This window comes from Diospyros lotus, chromosome 12 (genome assembly GCF_014633365.1).
Source record: "Diospyros lotus cultivar Yz01 chromosome 12, ASM1463336v1, whole genome shotgun sequence".
In the NCBI taxonomy this organism is placed as follows: domain Eukaryota; kingdom Viridiplantae; phylum Streptophyta; class Magnoliopsida; order Ericales; family Ebenaceae; genus Diospyros; species Diospyros lotus.
The window spans coordinates 38233782-38254463 of NC_068349.1; the positions used below are offsets into that span (position 1 = coordinate 38233782).

At 37.2% G+C, this 20682-nt stretch overlaps 3 protein-coding genes across 3 annotated transcripts; all 3 read right to left on the reverse strand.

Moving 5' to 3' along the window:
- Nucleotides 1-3122: 3122 nt before the first annotated feature.
- On the reverse strand, nucleotides 3123-11482 carry LOC127786906 (rhodanese-like domain-containing protein 4, chloroplastic). The gene is made up of 8 exons (XM_052314655.1): nucleotides 10676-11482; nucleotides 5659-5761; nucleotides 5456-5542; nucleotides 5174-5248; nucleotides 4966-5040; nucleotides 4120-4200; nucleotides 3718-3918; nucleotides 3123-3553 (listed from the first exon to the last, which is right to left on the reverse strand). Exons 1-8 carry the CDS (start codon nucleotides 11299-11301, stop codon nucleotides 3506-3508), a joined length of 1296 nt encoding a protein of 431 aa, XP_052170615.1. The 5' UTR covers nucleotides 11302-11482; the 3' UTR covers nucleotides 3123-3505.
- LOC127786905 (uncharacterized) lies at nucleotides 5768-10667 on the reverse strand. The gene is made up of 2 exons (XM_052314654.1): nucleotides 6211-10667; nucleotides 5768-6101 (listed from the first exon to the last, which is right to left on the reverse strand). Exon 1 carries the CDS (start codon nucleotides 9803-9805, stop codon nucleotides 7829-7831), a length of 1977 nt encoding a protein of 658 aa, XP_052170614.1. The 5' UTR covers nucleotides 9806-10667; the 3' UTR covers nucleotides 5768-6101; nucleotides 6211-7828.
- A 3587-nt stretch (nucleotides 11483-15069) lies between the features above and the next one.
- On the reverse strand, nucleotides 15070-18857 carry LOC127786925 (abscisic acid receptor PYL9-like). Its single transcript, XM_052314695.1, has 3 exons — nucleotides 18540-18857; nucleotides 17648-17863; nucleotides 15070-15653 (listed from the first exon to the last, which is right to left on the reverse strand). Exons 1-3 carry the CDS (start codon nucleotides 18654-18656, stop codon nucleotides 15441-15443), a joined length of 546 nt encoding a protein of 181 aa, XP_052170655.1. The 5' UTR covers nucleotides 18657-18857; the 3' UTR covers nucleotides 15070-15440.
- Nucleotides 18858-20682: the final 1825 nt, after the last annotated feature.

Genomic DNA, 20682 nt, shown 5'->3' on the forward strand with positions numbered 1-20682 from the left:
AATTATTTTATTTTTTATATTCTAATATTTTTTTGTGACAATTCAATTTTTTTTATTATTTCGATTACAACTCTATACCTACATCTTCAAATTAATGTAACTCATATTTTTACTCCTTTATTTTTGCATTTTTTTTATGATTATTCAAACTTTTTATTATTTTGATTACACCATTATATCTGTATTTTTTAGTCAATTTAATCCCTATACTTTGATATTTTTTTCGTATGATAATCTAAACTTTTTCGTTATTTAGATTACACTCATTTATTTATATTTTTAAATTAATTTAATCCATGTACTTTGATGTATACAAAAAAAATAATTAAATTAACTTTGGGATTTAGGGTTAAATTGAGTTTTTTTTTTTTTTATACATCAAAATATGTGGATTAAATTAATCTAAAAATATAAATACATAAGTGTAATAAAAAAAATGAAATGTTTGAATTATTAATTAAAAAATGTTAAAATATAATATTAAAGTGTAATTAAAATAATAAAATATTCAAGAAACCACATGAAAAAATATGAAAATGCAGTGATAAAAATATGAATTCTACCTATTATTTTTACTTATATATATAGATATATATTTTCATATATAACAACAACCAACAGAATTAATATAACTCACCCTTGACACCCAATTGACTTTTGGAACCAAGGGATACGTACACAATGACACTATAAAAATATATACATATATATATATATTTTATGAGAGTGAAAACACATGATCTTTGAGATTTTGTTACTTGTACATACAACCTTACTTATTGATTATCACACAAATTTTAAATAATGAAAATACCCTCAATAAATTACAAAATATTTCTATCTCCCATTTCCTTGCTCTAGCAATTGTCTCTTGCTACTGCATCATTTTTCTCGTCGTTACTACACACCTTCCTTCTATGCAGTGACGACGACAAGAGGGTCGGTTGCTGGAGCAAGAGAATGGGAGACAGAAAAAAGAGTAAACAAAATTTTACAATATATCGTGATATTTTGATGTCAAAATATCACGATATATCGTGTGTGTCAACCTGTAAATAAGGTTGTATGCACAAGTAGCAAAATCCTAAACCTTATTCTTAATGCTTATAAATCACAAACCATATTATTTTGCTCGAAAGGCTTACCCATCGATTGACAGAAGCATGCCAAAATGACAAAAATGTCTCCCACACTCATACCATATGCAATTGCTTCCATTTCTCTTCCATGGCCGTCACCTATCTCATATCTCTCCCTTTCCATGGTTGTCGTCACCTTGCCTCCTCCTTGCGCCATCGACCGTCGCTGCATCTACTGTGGTGGATGCAGCGACGATCAGCGGGCAAGAAGCAAAGCAGCATGAGTCGACGACAGAGATGAGGCAAGGTGGCGATGACCATGGGAAGGGGAAGCAATTGCAGAGAACATTTTAAAACCCCTTAGGCAAAGTAGCATTTTCGACAAATCACATAGATTAGATAAGCATAGAACAAATCATTATGTAATCTCATTTTCAATAAGGTATACAATCCTAGTGACAATGATGTACGGATGAGTTACCAATTGAATTTATTTGACTTAAATGAGACTTTAACCACATGCCATGTTGATTTGGGGCACGAGATTCGTGCATAGATAGAAAATAAAAATAATTGTCTCAAGACTTTATCAAAATGGTGCCACTCTAATAATGAAGTCAACAAAGAATTCGAGAGAATAAAAATCTAAAAAAATAAGATTGAATGAGTCCACGCTACCCATATGCAATTGCTTCAATTTCTCTTCCATGGCCGTCACCCATCTCATCTCTCTCCATTTCCATGGTCATCGTCACCTTGCCTCCTCCCCATTGCCGCCTCGTGCCCACCGACCATCGCTGCATCTACTGTGGTGGATGCAGCGATGATCGCCGGGCGAGAAGCAAGGCAGCGTGAGTCAACGACGAAGATGAGGCAAGGTGACGATGACCATGGGAAGGAGGAGAAGAGGAAGCAATTGCAGAGAACATTTTAAAACCTCTTGGGCAAAGTAGCATTTTCAACAAATCACATAGATTAGATAAGCATAAAACAAATCATTATGTAATCTCATTTTCAAGAAGGTATATAATCCTACTGACAATGATGTACGGATGAGTTACCAATTGAATTTATTTGACTTAAATAAGACTTTAACCACATGCCATGTTGATTTGGGACACGAGATTCGTGCATAGATAGAAAATAAAAATAATTGTCTCAAGACTTTATTAGAATGGTGCCACTCTAATAATGAAGTCAACAAAGAATTCAAGAGAATAAAAATCTAAAAAATAAAATTGAATGAGTCGACGCTACCCATGTTGTATAAAATTAGCTAATTCCTCCTTATTTCACAAATCCAAAATTAAGTTGAACTTGAGTTGCTAGACTAGCATAAATCTTAACTTGAGTTTATGAAAAATGGAAAAGTCTTGAAAGCCCTGACGGGCTTACCGAATGGGGGCAAAAAAACGAAATTACCCCCGTCCACTTTGTAAATTTGCAAGCCACTGCCCTACTCTCTCCTCTCCCCTCGCATGGCCGTCGCCATTGCCCTCGGCTTGCTGCTGTGCCTCTCTGCCATCGCCTCCTCCCCATGTAGCGATGGTCGGCGAGGCGGCGATGGCAGCGAAGTGATGAACGCGAGGCAGCGAGGTGCGACGGTGAGCCGATGGTAGCAGCAGCCATGGGAGAGGAGAGGAGAGAGCAAGGCAGTGGCTTACAAATTTGTAAAATGGGTGGGACAATTTCATCATTTTGCTCCCATTCGATAACCGTGTATGTAATGTTATCTGGCCCAGTAGAACGACTTATGAAAAATTCAACACTGGATTTGGAATGCCAATATCTGAATTCTCCGGATTAGATCTACAGGGCTTAATGGATAGGTCTTCAGAATATTCCTTAACTCAACCCATTTTAGATAATGATCGTCCTTATCTTGCTTTTGCTTTGGACTTAAGAGAATACTTCAGCACCTCTTTTCAATCAAAATCACAGTAAAGTACCAGCAAACTATCAGAAGTCTTGCAGCATCTTCCCACTGATTGTTGCCAGTATTGCATTTTGCAGACAAGAATGCAATTTAGATCCATTCAAATGGATATTAACACCATAGTCTTTGCTTGCATTACAGATAACTTGATACAATTAATTATAGTCGTGGCACAACTCTTACATTGTTCAAGACAAGATCCACATTTACATTGACACAGAAGACACAACAGAATAGAATATGAAGCACACAAGAAATACAAACTAAGAGGATGGTAGGAGACGATGAATTGCTTAACTCACTACACTCTAATTTTTGTTTGCAGAGCAAGCTATGCGACCCCAAAATTCTTGCAGAAGAGAAGCAGCATACATACATACATATATATATATATATATGTTTCTGCTCATGCAGTAGCTGCAGGGAGGGAATGCCCAGCAGAACAGTTTCCTGTCAAAGATTATTACCTGAAATATCAGTTTGCAGATCGCTATGGCTGCGACGGGCTAGGAGATGATGGAGGCTTCAAATCCGGGTACTGCAAACAACAAAAGTTAACAGTAAGTCTTGCCAGGAACTGGGAATTTATTGAATCCATGTATTAACTGGTTTTTGCAGATTGTCCAGGATTGGTAGCAGAGGTTCTATTCCAAACTAGATGAATAACCGATATGTGAAGAAGGGAAGGAGAAAGAGAATTACAAATGGGTATGGTGAAAGCGGTCTTGAAATTCCGGGAAGAGATTCTGATTTAACTTCAGTTCTGGGGACTGAATTGATTTGTGGAGGAGGTTCGGCCATGGCTTCTGCTTTCTGCACGGCAGGGGCAGCCGGGCTTGCCTCTGGAGGTGCTGGAAGAGCCTTGCTAGTCACAGTGGGCGGTAGAAGGGCTGTTCCAATTTGCTGAGTTTTTAAGTTAAGGAACACAAAAAAGGGAGGTTAGATCCAGAAGCAAAAGCAACCAAGTTTATTCAGATGAATTACAAAAAACTGGAAATAAACGGTTTATTTCAGAAGATCAACCACTGAAAATGATACTTCACCAAAATATAAAAAAAATAAAAGATCAGCACACCAATAGCATTATGCATAAATGTAAAGTACCTTAATATCGCCTGCAAGTTCCTTTGGGGCAATCTTGGTATCCAAGAATTCATTAACTTGTTGCAAAGTCTGCTTCCTTTGCTGCCATAGGAAATGGAGGGAACATAAAATTTTACTTTCAAAGAAAGCGTAAAGATTACAAGGAGTTTTCACATAAACTACAAATCAATAGGGTGGTTTATGCGATACAAGGTGCTTCACAAGACGAGAATTACTAGCAATCTATACAATCTGATACCAAAAGAAAAGTATGCAGATGTGCTACAAAGCAAGCGGTAAAATCTGAATTAAGTCATTGCCTCCTTAAAACAATGTGGTAAAGTGTTAGATACCTCCTAAAATCCCAAACCAAATCTAGATATGTATAGGACACATATTCCAATTGGGAGGAAAACCAGCTGGAGTGGTTGCCCCTTCTATAGATTTTGACTTTCCACACCTAAGTAATCTAAGAGATGATGTAGCCAGGTTTTTGGGGTTGTGTGTCCAAGGTGTGTCACGATTCGATAACCAGTCATCTGAGAGTGAGCGATTTGTTATATGGAGCTGCAATGACGCAAGGGTTTCCAATTTTGTCCGTGGAAAAGTCATGGAGATTTTGCAGTTTTCTCCATCCAAAACTACATTATCATTGATTGAGTAGATTTCTCCCAATTATTGTGGGATCATGGACATAGGTCAGTTGAGACTGAACCACATTAATTTCCAGTGTCTTATTTCTCTTGATTTCTACGCAGTGTGCGTGATTCAATCGTAACATGGAGAAAGATATGTATTTCCCAGAGAGTGCTTTTCCAGTGAGGTAATCAGAGGAGAATATTAAAATTGTAAGGTTACTCAAAAAACCTCTGCAAAAAGGAGCTTCTTGCTGATGACTTGAATAAGAGCAGCAGAGCCTAGAAGTTGGAGAACTGTTTCCACCTGAAAGGATACAAAAATACATCAACAGTTGAATTTTCCATAGCCCCATGCTCCCCATTGTCAAAAAAAATTGATAAAGATTAAAGAAAAGCATAATGGATAATGGAAGGTCTCAAATTCTCAACAGCTGAACCTCTGAAAATGCCAAAATTCCTAAACCCGCAGCAGCTGCAACCCCAAGGGTAACAGACAAAGCATCAGGTCCCCCCTGCAAATTTACCTTGCCGTTAAGCTATATAAAAACACATACTCTATTACAGTTGACAATCAAATTGAATGGCATACACTCGTTCCAACATTGTCAGAAATGAAAATAATAGTGATTAAATTCACATTTAAGTGAAATATTTGTTGCTAAAATAGATAAGAGAGAAGGATTGGAATATTCAAGTAAAGTTCGACATGAAATACATACTCCAATTGCACCCTCAACAGCATCAGTCAAACCACTCAGGTCAAAACTCAATGTTTTCTTGGGCAGTATCCATGGAAGACCACTATTCTGCAAACACAAGGATTTCATCTTACAATTTCAGATTACCAAGAGTCAGAATCCAAACAAACTTGGATGCCTAAAATAAATGAAAATTCCCAACAGGGAAAAAGAATAGTAACGACCATCCATCCCCGGTTTCCTTCTGCACCATCTTTAATGGCATAAGCAGCCTTGAAGCCATTAGCAGTTACCAACTCTGCAACCAACTCAGAGTTCCCATCAAATCTGGTTTCCATCAGAAACTCCACAGCATTAGCTTTGTGCAGTAGCTATCAGAAAGATTACAGAGGGAATCCCAAATATTACTAGTATAATTACAAAAATAGAAGAGCGCCCATAATGTAAATATCAAGAAAAGACTATAAGGAATAAATCAAGAACACAAAAATAATAGAACAGTGGTATGAGGTTCTTATGGTTTGAAGCTCTCCTTTAGGTTCGAGCACCTTGTTCTGATGCTCAAGTTTCATATGCTAATTTCTCTTCTGCCTCTTTGAACCCAAATCATCCAACTCCTAGGTGCCCAAATTTCCTATTGTTAGAATCTGTTTCTTTGGCCTTTGTTCTGTATAACAAATTAATAGCTTATATTTCTGTTGCATGGTGGTCTGCTCACCCTGTATCAATAATAAAGAATTAATGCTCAAACGCTATCTGAAATGAGGTATGGATACCTTCAACTATAATCTCTTTCGTTTTCTTTACTTTTTCCCATGATCCAACCAAATATATTGCCTTTGGTTGGCTGCACTGAATCAATGCTCAAGGACTTGAGTTACTGCTGATCAATTGGTACAACTCACATTATTTCCTCATCTGAACTTCATCTAGAAGATTCCTTTTGAACTTGATGCTGAAACATTGTGATCAGTTGATCAAATTTTATTTTGTCACCTCCAGAAAGAGTTGGTAAGTTGTGCTTCCATGAAATACAGGTTGGTTTCACAATATCAGCTAAATGATGGAATGCGACTATATCAATTTCTTCATTCACCACCATGTCATTAAGCTTTTCCATATGAAGGTGGTGTTGGAACTTTATCTCATCATTCCTTCGTTATAGGGTTGTGCCAATAAAGGCATCCCGTGTAAAATTTTGCCACATTCTTTTGCACAGATTTATATAATAGTGGAACTTATAGAAGTCAATTTACATCATGAATATGCCACTGACCCTAACTTGGTTAGGGTAAGGTGCAGTTGTTGATGACGATGATGACCTCTAGAAAGAGTTTTTCTTCCCCAACCAAAGAATATACTTCCATACATCAAGTGAAACTCTATTAAGTTATTGACAGCATTCTAGATCCCAGAAGCAAGGCTATGTCAATGGGGGAGTTCCGTCACTTTTTGATTCAAGCATTAACAACATTTACAACTTTCTTTTCCACAAAGAGACAAACAGCTCACAATGTATTAAAGTAAACATGGTTCTGTACCATGTTAGAAAATAGGGAAGATGGAATTGAGTGAGAAAATATCAAAATGCATTGTATCACAATATACAGAAAATATTCTAACAATATGCTAAAAATATTCTAACACAATGTGTATCGAAGAGGGGGACGGAATGGAAATGGATGGAAGAGGGTTCTCCTCATATAAATAGTAATGGATTGGAAATTATAGGGAAGTGTTTCCATCCTGAGCCTCACCTTTTGTCTCCCGGGAAAAGGGAGGAGAATGGATGGAATGGAAACTTACTTTTGTGTTTTGACAACTTTAACTTTAATTATTTTTTTAAAAGTTCAAATTTATCCTTGGTATCTTTTCTTTTCATTAAGGTAGCATTTGTTAAAATGAGTAAGATAAGGTTGCATTAAAATAATTTATCTATAAAGTCCAAGATAACTTATTCAAGAGGGGAAAAATAAATTTATCTAGAAAGTCTAAGATAAGAAGTCACATGACTTCTGATAGGATACCAAATAGCAAATCCAAACAATAATCAAATATCAATAGTTTCCAATACTTTTCAGCAGAAAACAAGAACAAACCAGGGCATTCGAGAGGCCCTTACTCTCCCAATTCTTCTATCAAAAACTAGCTACCCTCTCCCTCTTCTTCTCAGCTCTTTATACTGCTCCTCTGCCCCTCTCTAACCAAATTCCCTTGCACATGCAGATTATTCCCTCAACCTATGGATTACAAAACTACCCCCATGCGCACATGCTGGTTGTAACAACCTGCATGTGCTAATTCCCTATTCTCCCCTTCATGCTTGTTGGTCTTTGGTAGGTCTGGTACACCGTTGGCCTATCATTACTCCCCTCCCGCACTTTCACCTTGTCCTCAAGGTGAAAAGTAGGAAATTGTTGCTGAATCGTAGGGCTCCCAGTTCATCGTGGCGATTGCTTGCACCACTGCTACTACCAGTGGTGCTACCATTCTCACTGTCCTCAAACTCACTGGTAGCATAAAAAACATGTTCTCTGCAGAATTCCACGAGTATCGGCTCATGAAGTAACTGGTGTCAAGTGCACTCTCTGATGAAGGAACAAAAGCAGCCTTCTGTCTAGCAAGGGTGTCCCAGTTAATATCTCTGAAAAATGCATGCTGCTTCACCTCCGAGGCTCCTCCTGCTCCTAGTCTCTGATGAGGATCTTCGGTTAATAACTGATCAATGAGATATTGGGCTTCATAGCTCATTTCTTCAGGTACCCAGGGCCAAGGTATCTTTTGGTTGAGAATATTATCAGTTATTATCTGAGGATGCTCAGCATTAAAAGGTGGGATACCAACAATCAGCTCAAATAGAATGATACCCACAGACCACCAATTCGTAGTTGCACCATGCCTTGTCCCTAAGAGAATCTCGAGAGCCAAATGGTCAGGTGTTCCAACAGCATACCGTTTCTTTCGTCTTTCTCGCTGATGCTTAGATGCAGTTAACTGAGGTTCATTTTCTCCCAATAGCAATGTCCCACTAATAGCCGGACCAGATAAATCATCGATGTTGTTGATGAGACCAACCCTTGAAAGCCCAAAATTTGTTAACTCATCCCACAGAGTAAAATCAACCAATTCCTCCTTTCGCATTTCAACAGATTCAGCATTGTTAGCATTCTGACATCTCTGTGCCCAAGAGTGAAAAGAATGTTGGAGCCAATCAGAATTTAAACAAGACTCCATTATCATAAGCGGAGCTTCTAAATCATTGGGCTCCACAATAGAATGCAAATTGAGCCCTTGACTTCTAGAAACATGCTGCCCTTCCACCATCATAACCTCGTTGGGCGAGGCCCCCACCCCCTCATGATGGTGAGAATACATGAGGGACCCTCCATTATCAGCCAACCCCATGTAAAATTTATGAGAAACCTGGCTAGGAGTCGCACCATCTTCCCAAACAACATGGATCGTTGATGGCGCCCCCTTCCTCGGCGAGATGCTCTCCTTGGTTGTCACTGGTTCGGCCGTCCACGGCCTTTTAAATGGATCGATCGTCGGCTGCCCTTCTGCCTCGCCGTGGAACTCCCTAACACCATCGTCGTCGGCTGCCACTCTGCCTCGCGACACCATCATCTGCTCAACCGCCAATCCCCCTTCAATATGCAGCTCGTCCCCCGCGCCTTCCAGCATGGCCCCTAAGCGATTCCTTAGCAGCCCCTTCAACTCTTCCCAGCTTCTCACTCTTCGTCTCCGTTGCTTGCACTGGACCCATGAAAGAGCAGCACCCTCCAAACATAGTGCTGCCGAGTCCATCTTCTCCTCGACAACCAGCCCCTTCACCGCAACTCCCAACTCTTCACCCGTCGCCTTAAGCTCCGCCCAACTCCTCACCCGTCGCCTTCGCTGCTCCCACTGGAACCACGATAGAGCCGCTCCTTCAACGCATAAGGCCGTTGTCTCCAGCTTCTCCACATTGGACAGCTGGTTCACAATGAAGTAGCGCTCAGCCCTAAATACCCAGCCATCCGAATCATCTCCCTCGGAGATGGGTATTTCCGGGTGTCTCCCATGATACTCCTGCTTTCTGACACCATCGACCCCTTCGCCACTTCTCGCTCCAGCTACCGGTGTTCCCTCCCTTGTCAAGGGCGAACTCGCAGGTGGGTCTTCCTTATCTCGCTTCCCCTTCCTCTCTCTCACTTGCTCCTCCCGTCTCTCCTCGTTCTTCCTCTCCCGATCCTGCTCTTCCCATCTCGCTTGCATCCAAGCGAACTGTTCCAGCAAGCTCGCTACCTTCTTCCCCACCGCTTGAATACTCCGTTGCATGCCTTCTACCCTCATCTCCAAGTCACCCACTCGATCGGTCAGGTACTCCATTAGGATCGGAGATGCTCTGATACCAAATTGATAGGATACCAAATAGCAAATCCAAACAATAATCAAATATCAATAGTTTCCAATACTTTTCAGCAGAAAACAAGAACAAACCAGGGCATTCGAGAGGCCCTTACTCTCCCAATTCTTCTATCAAAAAACTAGCTACCCTCTCCCTCTTCTTCTCAGCTCTTTATACTGCTCCTCTACCCCTCTCTAACCAAATTCCCTTGCACATGCAGATTATTCCCTCAACCTATGGATTACAAAACTACCCCCATGCGCACATGCTGGTTGTAACAACCTGCATGTGCTAATTCCCTATTCTCCCCTTCATGCTTGCTGGTCTTTGGTAGGTCCAGTACACCGGTGGCCTATCAACTTCTTTCCAGATAAATTTAACAAACATAATAAAAAAACACTTTTATCGGAAATGCTTTTCATATTCCACTTTTTTTATCTATATCTTGGTTAACAAACACTAACTAAAAGAGTATAATGGTCATTTGCTGTAATATCCTTTCATTTCCATTGCTCTCTCAAACAAGGAGAGACATTTTTCATTACTTTCAATTCCCTACTCTCCCAAACAAGGGGAAAATATTTTACATTTCACCCATTTTCATGTCACTCCATTTCTAAATTTCTCCCCAAACAAAGCTTCAGGGTACGTGTAATATTGACAAAAGAAGATGATTTTGATCTTTTTAATTGTTTAATCGTCAATTCAAGTTTCACCCAGTTCACCTCTAAGGAAAGCTCTTTGGTTAGCAGTGGCTTTCCCCATGCATCAGAATTGAATAAGAAGTTAAATGCATCATTCCTACGTAATGGGCAAATAACTTCACAAAAAAATTGAGTTGATAACCTTACTTGTCTAGAATGAATAGTGTTGTGTTCTCCGGTTCCTGGAACCTCAAAGCAAGCTTTTTCAAGAACCCTGGCTTATTCTCACCTCTGTACACAACTGCCACAGGCTTCTTCTTCAAACCCCTAATATCTGGACTACCCACTTGCCTGACCTCCCCTGGCGCTCTTATATCAAGCAACTGAACACTGGGATCATCGCCCAGTTTCTCATAAGCTTTCCTTGCAGACTCAACACCCCATGGCTTAGATTTACTCAACAGCTGAGACACAACCAGAGGCACTGCTATGAACGCGGCGACGCCTGCTATAACAAGAGGGTTTTCCACTACGAAATTGACAATTCCATCAAGAACGTCAAGGTCTGGGCCCCCCACAGAAGAGGGTTGGCTCCCTGATAGCTGAATTGCCTCCTCGTATGTCAAAGCTCTGGCAAGCCCGGGATTGAGAGCTGAAGACAGAAGCAGTAGACTGCCATGGAAGCTTCTGGAGACACCCTCTGGAAGATTTGGTGGGTTGGTGCCAAAACTGGAATAAGCTGGAGATTTGAGTTGGCTAATTTTCCTGGGCTCTGTTCTCCGCTCAGAAAGAACTGAAATCGGCGTCAATCGGACGGCATTGAGGGCCTGCATGGCATAATTCTTGTGGGGAGAAGAACGATTCAGGGCTCTCAGAGGATTGTCAAAAATGCTTCAATATCACCATGAGAAAGCAGCAATTGGATGGCTTTTGATTTGGTAGTTTTGGTGCAGTGTGAAGAGTATGGCTTAGCTTCGGTGTACTTCGCCCGATTGTTTCGTGTATGGTGGAGGCTGACCCGTCAAGAGAGATCAGCTTTAAACCAGTCGTCACGTGACACTTGGCTGGCGAGATCAGAGCTTCTTTATCAATTGGGCTGGTAAGTTCACCTAGATGGTGAACGTGTGGTTGAGATTTGCCTAAAAAAAAGTTCACAGTAAACCGGCTCCTAAGATATTTTTAACTTGATTGATTAAGTATTTATCTTTCTTTAACATTAAAAACTTGATTGATTATCCCAAAATGTTTGGTTGGAATCATCCTACACTCTTTTAAAATTTTGTTCACACCTTAAATTTTAATAGTTGGGCATAAGTCGATATTAAAAATTTAATTTTTTAAATAAACATAAATTATTAATCATCATATAAAGACATATTCTCGTATAAAAATATACTCGATCTCAAAATCTTATAATAATGCAAATTTTTAAATATGTGCAATGGACCATTTAATTTAATAATTGAGTCGAGTTTAATTTATAATGTGTTTGACTCATTTAATTTATAATCTAAATCAATTGAATTACATATAACATATATAAGATGTATTTTGTATTTATATATTATAATATGCATCAATTCATATCTTAATATTAAAATATACTCTACATTCTCTCACATTTATAAAATAACAATAACGTCCCTATTACTAAATAAATGAATAAAATAATAATTTTACTCTTTATTCTCTCTCTTTTTACTTATTTTTTGTCTTTTCTCATTTGCTTAAAAAAAAGTAAAAATAAACAATTAGTAATAATCGCTAGCTGCTAGTGACCACTGGGTTCAAGTGTTCCATTTACGAACCTAAAAGTTTAAGTAGTTTTAATTCAAATTCAAATAGAGACAGTTTGTTAAAATTTAATTAAACCTTTTATATTTAGGTTTGATCATTAAAATTGATAGAGAGTGAATGAAAAATAAGAATAAAAACAAAAATTACCTTCAATCGAACAAGAATAAGATGGTTGGTGCAGGTGGTTGCATAGGCATTGGTTGGGGCAAATGTGATTAAGTCGTGAAATGAAGAAGAAAAAAAAAATGATGGTGACAATTGTTTAATACCCAAAAAAGATATGAGGTGATAGAGAATGTTAAAAAATAATAGAAACAAAACTTATCAATTATGACAACGATGATCATTCACTCGCTAAATAAGGGGTGGAAAGATAAGTTTTTTTTTCAAATATAAGGGTATTTTGATTATTTAAAAATATTTAACTAATATTAACTAACGACAATTGAAACTTACAAAATGGTTTTATTAAACCTCGTGAGTACTCACTTATTTTCTCAAACAATAAGAGTAGCTCTTGCAATTATTTTAAATCTCATAAGTATAACGTGTAATTTTTTTCTAAAATTTATTAATTTATCAGTTCATATTAACTTATTTGGATGGTATTTAAGCTTAATAAGTCAAGTTGAGCATTATCTCTATTATAGTTGTCAAGATCTAATCCCATATTGATAGTTCATTGGGGTTACTTGTTTAGTCTCATGAATCTAATAATATTGAAGTATTTTTAAGTAAGAATCTATTAAAATATATCTGATTTAACAAGAACATTAGAGATTTGTAGGAGACGAGCTCTATCCTCCCTAGATTTTTTGCCTTGAGCTGTCATAATTGGCTCATGGCTTGTGTCTAGAGACTTGCGTGGGTGTGTGTATATATTTATTGATGAAGAGTCATTTATTTGATAAATTTTTTAGTAAGAGACAAATTAGAGGGTGACGTAGTTTTTATTGAAAGAAGGATCTCCCTGGCTAATTGTTGGAAGAGTGGTCTCTCAGATGATTCAAAATCATGGGCATAGAAGTTGCACTCAGAAATCATATGGAAGAAATCTCCTAAGAGATTATGCTCGCTCTGTGCTTCTCGGGTTAGACTATATAAGTACTAATCTCTCTTATTGAATTAGTAAACAAGTTTACAATATTAATCTTTTTGTTACTCTTACCATACTGCTTGCTGATAAATTCTGAACATTAACCTGACCACCGTTGGGATCATAGTCTCGTATTTGCAAGAGCCAATCGTATATATTCTAATTTCTCAATAAACTTTAGCAACCCAGAAACACCAAGAAGAAAGAATCAAAAGTTGTTAACCTTTGAGGGAAGCCAAGAGGTGAGATGTGGCAAAACTCGACTTGGACGACTTCGAAGTAAACAAGTGTAAGAATTTTGGATTGGGGTGGTACGATTCGAATAATAATATTGTGAATGGAAAAGAGATATCGATCACGTGATATCCAAGTTGGCATACTTGTATTGCTAACTCCAGTGTGGAAGGAGGAATTGTTCTTTCAAGGACTAAACCTGATGTGGTCGAGATGCCCAGAGGCTGCTGCTAGTTGCTGTATTGTATTCCCTTGTTCCACTAGGGTTGACTTGCAAGCTAAAACTACATTAAATTGATTAATTAATTTATTTATTTTTAGTTTAAGAAGACTATATATGGGATATAATGCCACATGATTTTGGTGAGACATTTGTAAGTTTATGGGATCATATAAAAAGCCCTTAGAGAGAAGGAATTTACTAGAATACTATTTAAGTACTAGATTAGGTATTCTGATGTTATTACGATATGGGCGAGAGGGGGAGAAGGAAGAGATGATACAGCATTTTAATAATTGTTTAGAAGATGTTGTACAAATGATTCCACACTGATTATCAAAGACTTAACAACTAATTGGGGTTATTCCTCTGTTTTAGATTGGATTGAAAGAGAACCCTTGAGGGAACCAAAAGGATCTGTTTTTGCCACTCAAAAGGAAGTGCCTCAGATATGTGGCCCCCACCAAGGCCTATAAATAAGCCCCAACCAAATCCTTGAATGATCCAAGCAAGCCTGTTTGAGTTGAAGAGAGTAAATGAAATTCAAGGCAATGGTTGTTCCGTCTCCCTCAAGGGCTTCTACCAGGCACTGCTTGCTCTGTGTTCATTGTGAATGAGAGTGACAATGTGCAGAGAAGGAACCCTTGGAGGAGACAGAACAGGCCCTGCCTTGCTTGCTTACACGTACGTCCAAGTCTCTGGACTCTGGAGCTAGCTAAATGGATTCATCATCTGTCTTAGGCAACCTTTGTTTACTCTCCCTCAATGGCTTCGCTTCTGGCATGCACTTGACTTGATCATCTATCTGATCTCAGGGTCAAGGCATAATTACGCCAGGAGCCTTGAGGAAGGGTACATAAAAGTTGTCATTTGTCTTCACATCATCTTTTCACCTTCTTGGCCGTCCTTGGGTTGCCCTCCTCTGGCTATTGGTTATTCCATGCATGAACGTGGTATGTTCTTGTTCGTTCAAATCTATGCAATAATAATAATAATAATATAACTGACTTAGAAACTTAAAATTAAGTGCCTTTAGCTAGGTGGCGAGTTTTCAGTTCCGGAGATTGGCGTTCGCCTATATTCTGCCTGACAGCAGAATTGAGTTGAATTTTGATATGATAGCATTCTTTCAATACAACAATCGGAGCTAGGTCTTTCCAGTTTCCAGACCTTTATGCTACAAATAGATACCATATAATATTATAAGCATACCTCAAAAGTCTTTCGCAAAGGCAGAATGAGTATAAAAGTACGTGAAACCAAGAAACACACCTGTTGTCGATTCACCTTCAACATGAACATGCAGTTACTAAGAAAACTTTTCCCTATATATTTACAAACAACGCCGCTAATAGCTTACATGCCACGATGGTCCAAACCAAGGAAAGTAACCGTGAAAGAGAACTGGGGTTTTTTGAAAGCCAAATTGCGAGAGAAACAAACAAGGATGAGGCCACAAGTAAATCCAAAAGTGAGTGGAAATGACAAAGCTATGCGCAAGATTGTGTGCAATACATCTGTGAGGGCCGAACATATGCTCCAATTGTTGAACACACAGCTTTAGGAAAACTACAAGCATTCCGTAAGAGAGCATCCGGTGCTCCTCAGAGATCTTGCTAACCAACTCAGGCTTGATTGAGGGGTCCAGACTGAATGGCCATCCTCTCCGAGACATCAGCCAAAGATTTGAGATTGCAGTTGATCATGGTCTTAACAAAAAAGCATGTCTCATCTATAGTGTTCCCAACAGGCACGTCCACTACAAATGACTCGATCACTAAAGTACCTGGTCTTCCATCAATCATCTCTGGATGCACGGTTAAGATGGAAGAGTAGTTCTGCACAATCAAAGGAAAATTTGAATGTTTATCGCATGCTGCACTATTAGAGATACTTGGTAGAAAATAGAAAAATAATGATGATGATGATGATGATAACAATGCTGATAACAAGATGACCATGTAGTCAATGAGTATGCAGCTAATTCAGTCTTCCTACCAAATATGCCTCGTCAAATACATGATTACAACAAATACCAATGGATCTGTTAACCACTGGAGAACAAACTAGGCTCATCACGAACAGTCAACAAGGAGAAAACTAGTATGAAGCTGATAACCTTGGAAAGGGAGAAATAAGTGCATGCCTGGTGCAGTCAATTTCTTGGTACTCCTTTCACTGTAGAACCAAACTACCAAAAAAATTCCCTTTTTATATTTTCTTTTTATACCAAAAGAAGATGCATAAACAAGACACAGAAAATTTTAACATCCTTATACAGTAAGGAACCATGAGTCCCCATCTTTTTATTAATATTTATCCAAGAGAACCTCTAGTAAAAGCAGCAACATTAATTAAGCAAGCAAGAAACTAATTTGTGTTTGAATTTTATTTTTCTAGCATCAATTGCATCTCTGCATTGATGTTTAACAGTTGAAGCAGGGTATCCTACTATGGTGCCAAAGAATACACCTGACTACACAGAAGCACTAAAGTTGGAAGAGTAGTTAAAACAAAAGTAGAAAATGTTGTCCTCAATTGGCAGAAGTAGTTGCCTTCTGCCACGTCTCCTATATGCAATGGGCTATGGCATGCAACAACATCAGAATTAGGCACTGTTGTAAATGTAAGGTACCATCTACTTGAAGATCATTGGTTCCATAACTATCAATTTTTCTTTAAACCCGATGCGCAGATTGTTGCATGAATCATTAAATGGCAAGGATCCAGTGAAAACATCTCCCAGGAAGAAGCAATCAGTTACAAGTCCTGATTACAGTGGAATGAACCATATTACCAACTCTTTACCATCTTCCATCCTCATGGATCAAAAGCTACAACAAAGAATGGACCAAATCCTCCTCATCAGAAGAGTCAATAAAGCAAAATTTCAATAAGCATTGGAGAGAATGGCTTCAAAACTTAACAACTCATAGCTACTACCATAAACACTGATCCTATTTGAAAGGTAACCATGCAGATTAGTTCCAGAAAGGACAAGTAACCTGATCACAGATTCATGGAAAATATATCAGTTTTATTTGTATATTGACTCAGATATTCATACAGTAACTCCCAATGAGAGAGGTGCCAAAAATGGAGTTTGGAAACTGTTAGGATTTTCAGCGAAAAATCCTAATTAGTCTTGAAGATTATTTCTTATTCTTAATATTAGTTTTTTGTTTAATTTGTAATCCTATTTCATAGCCAGTTGTTAATTGTTGCTAGGCAATGAAACTTTAGCCTTGACGAACAAGGAAATTAGTCTATAAATAGGATGTTTGTCTTGTTATTCAAAGTGAGCAAATCACTTGTGAGAGACCAATGAGAGCTAGGAATTAGGTGTAATTGAGACTTGGGTTTAGAGAGAGAATATTGAACTTTGTAATTGTAAATTTTACTACATAGTGACATTTTTCCTCTATCGTCCTGATGGTCGTGATTTTTTCCTTTTAGGGTTTTCCACCTAAAAATCTCTTGTGTTTAACTATGATTGGATATTTTGTTTCTCATCTTATTATTTTTCAACAGAAACATTTGTCCAAATTTTGGATATTTGAAAAAAAATCGACCTGAAATATAGGAAGCCTGACATGCTTTTGCAAGTAGAACATAAGCTTAATTTACATAAACAGAAACATGAGTTCGCAGAAGTAAATGTATGAAAAATAAACTTAAAAAGCCAATATACTCGATTAGTTTTCTAATTTGATAGCAGTATATAATTACTAAGAATATGCCTTCTTCTTGGTAAAAGTCAAGTGAGACTAGAGAAAGAAAACCTCAGAACAAGAGTATAAAACAAAGAAGAAAACGCAACAAAGATTCATGCCTGTAGCCTGTGATCACCGCCAACAATCCTGACTCCAAGGATGTGTTCGTCATCGTCAAGCAGTTCCAATCTTTCAGTGCTCGTTGTGGCTGGAAGGCCTGACTTCACATTTACCTGTCTGAGACTCCCAATCTTTAGGTCACCTTGCACGGTACACCTGCTGACAAAGGGCTTATACTTCTGTGGTTGATCAAAACTCCTCACCAGAGACCAGACCTACAAAAAAGATCATAATTCATCAGAGAAAGATATTTTGCTCAACCTAGAAAATAAGAATTCATAAGAAAGCAGCTCGCAACAATCAAAGTCAACATTTAACCAACAAGCAGGCAATAAATATTCATCTCTCCAGGCTCCAATTGATTTCCGAAAATAAGATAATATCACACTCCGAATTCTGTCTCGTGCAGTTTTCTTTACTAATTTCGTTACTTACGCATGCAATTTTTTTGTCAACCAAACAAAAACGAATTCAACGATGGAAATTTGAAGCAAATACAAGAAAAAAAAGGAAAATCCCCAAATACAAACTCAATATCATAGCACAACATATGCTTTAAAGAAGTCAAACTCAAACAAACACCACCAGAACCACCAGATACGGAAAAAGATGCAAGCTCAATTGGAAGTCTAAGATCCGCACCACAGAAAATCATACCAAATGAAACAAATCAACAAATTACCACCAAAATCAAGAAAAATAAACAAATCACAATCATAATAATAACAAGGAAAAGAACTGGTCGACAACCGAACTTCTTCTGCTCTTTCATTCCGTTTCCTCATCAACTAGCACATCGCAGAGAGAATATCATAAACTCGTGACAATAAGATACAAACATCAATATAGATGAAGCAAGAGAGATAGATAGAGAGAGAAGGATAGACGAACGAGATCAACGGGGGCTTTGATGTGCTTGATGAGAGCAGAAGAGCACTGATTCGCTTCCGACTGGTGCCTGTGGTGCCTTCGTATATACTGAGCCTCCATTGTTCTCTCTGCAACCATCCAGAACAATCGACGAGAGCGTTCGTAGCTTCGGAACCACCAGTTTCCGTTTCGGATAATATCGCTCTCTCTCTCTCTCTCTCTGGTTGGTTCAGTCCGATTTCTTCACTCTTGTCTCGTGAGATGTGGCAAAAGAGGGAGAAGAAAATGATCCAATCTCTATCACCTGCACCGACAACGCCACGTCCGTTGCCGAGAAGGCCACCGATACAATTGGGCCCAATTGAGGAGATTTATCTCTGAACTTAATCTATTGTATTTAATAATTAACTTTAAAGGAAATTTCTAGAGTGAGCGGACGGTGACACAAATTCCCATGACGGACGAATTAGAGGGCGTTATTGTGGGAGAAATTATTTAGTTATTCAAAGGCTCCGACTAAACTAAGCCACGCCACGCCACCTACTGCAGAAATCGCTCACAAGACAAGATAAATTTTAAGTAATTTAAGGCAAATATATAACACATTTAAATATGTGAATATCATCCCAAATATCACAGTTAAATATCTGATCAGAGTCTGAAATCCTATTTTCGTCTCCATATTTTTATATTTTTTATGATTATTTAAATTTTTTATTATTTAGATTATATTTTTGAATTTAATTTTTAAATCAATTTAATTCATATACTTTGACTTTTTTTCATATAACAATTTAAATTTTTTATTGTTTTAATTATATTTTTAAATTAATTTAACTTATATACTTTCATATATAAAAAAAATAATATAAAATGACAAAATACACGTCATGCTCTATTCAAATTAAAATATATAAGTTAAATTAATACAGATACTAAGATGTAAGGGAAACATATAAAAAAATATTAAAATATAAAAATTAAATTAACTCAAAAAATATATAATGAATAATACTATAATGAGACAATAATAATAATAATAATAATAATATAATAAATAATACTATTTATCTAGTCCACGTGACACATTTTTATTAGGCAATAAAAATGTGTAAGTATTCATATTTATCGTACATATTTTCATTATTCAATAAAAAGATATCACCTGGACTAATTTAGATAAATAATATTATCTTAATATAATAAATATATAATACTTGAGTTTTAAAATATCTAACCCTTGTAGATAGAATGAAGAGACAGTAAAGCCTCCAAGGCAATACCGCGTAACGTGATTATTATACATGGTAAATATAATAATACTTGAGTTTTAAAATATCTCACCCTTGTTGTAGATAGAATGAAGGGACAGTAACGCCTCTAAGACATTACCGCGTAACGTGAAGGGGATGAGTGCAACTAAGGTGATCCACACCGGCCATGTGATATTTTAATGCTTGTTTTTGTTCTTAGGTGGGATTAATTAGTCAACCATGACAAAAGATGACAATGATGCTCATTTTGGAGGCTTATTTGCCTTTAATTCTTAGTTATCTTTACAACAAAGGGTAAAAATTATATGTTTTTTACCTTTTTAAACTAAAATTTAATTATTATTGTTTACATATAATAATTAAACAATAATAATAAATTTATTTATAACGAGAAAACGTCTTATCAAAGTTTATGAGAGACTTACGAATAAAAAAAATCAGTTAGGGATTCAGGTGAGCCTCTTGTTCAAATCCTCTAATGTTTAAGTCAGTATCTTGATTTAAGTATAGAATAAGTCTCTTCTTTTATATTTGGATCTATCCTTGGACATAACACTAATTAAATAATTGTATCAACTAAGATACTAAGATCATAATTCTTAAATTTTAATTTGTTGATATTTTTTTTTCTATGGGCACACCTTATTTAGCATACCTAAAAGTTAGGGTGTGCAACTAATTTGGATTAAACTAGAAAATTTTTCATTTGAGCACCAAGGGCCAAATGGGTTATTCAGAGGGCTAAATGGACATGATCGGATACAAATTGGTCCAACAAATTATTTTTGCCTATATGCATGAATTCAAACAAAATAACAATAATTTAACATTTAACACACACACACACTTGTTTTTAGTCTAAAAAATTAAAAATTGATATTTTTTGAACT

What these genes read in the sequence shown, in the direction of transcription:
- LOC127786905 (XM_052314654.1), bottom strand. Translation starts at nt 9,805, where the DNA reads ATGGAGTACCTGACCGATCGAGTGGGTGACTTGGAGATGAGGGTAGAA.
- LOC127786906 (XM_052314655.1), bottom strand. Translation starts at nt 11,301, where the DNA reads ATGCAGGCCCTCAATGCCGTCCGATTGACGCCGATTTCAGTTCTTTCT. An exon ending in AGAAGCTCCTTTTTGCAGAG is followed by an intron (nt 4,201 to 4,965) that starts GTTTTTTGAGTA and finishes TTCCTATGGCAG; the next exon opens with CAAAGGAAGCAGACTTTGCA. An exon ending in AACTTGCAGGCGATATTAAG is followed by an intron (nt 3,919 to 4,119) that starts GTACTTTACATT and finishes TTAAAAACTCAG; the next exon opens with CAAATTGGAACAGCCCTTCT.
- LOC127786925 (XM_052314695.1), bottom strand. Translation starts at nt 18,656, where the DNA reads ATGGTTGCAGAGAGAACAATGGAGGCTCAGTATATACGAAGGCACCAC. An exon ending in TCAAAGCCCCCGTTGATCTC is followed by an intron (nt 17,864 to 18,539) that starts GTTCGTCTATCC and finishes TCTTTTTTGTAG; the next exon opens with GTCTGGTCTCTGGTGAGGAG. An exon ending in GCGGTGATCACAGGCTACAG is followed by an intron (nt 15,654 to 17,647) that starts GCATGAATCTTT and finishes TTGATTGTGCAG; the next exon opens with AACTACTCTTCCATCTTAAC.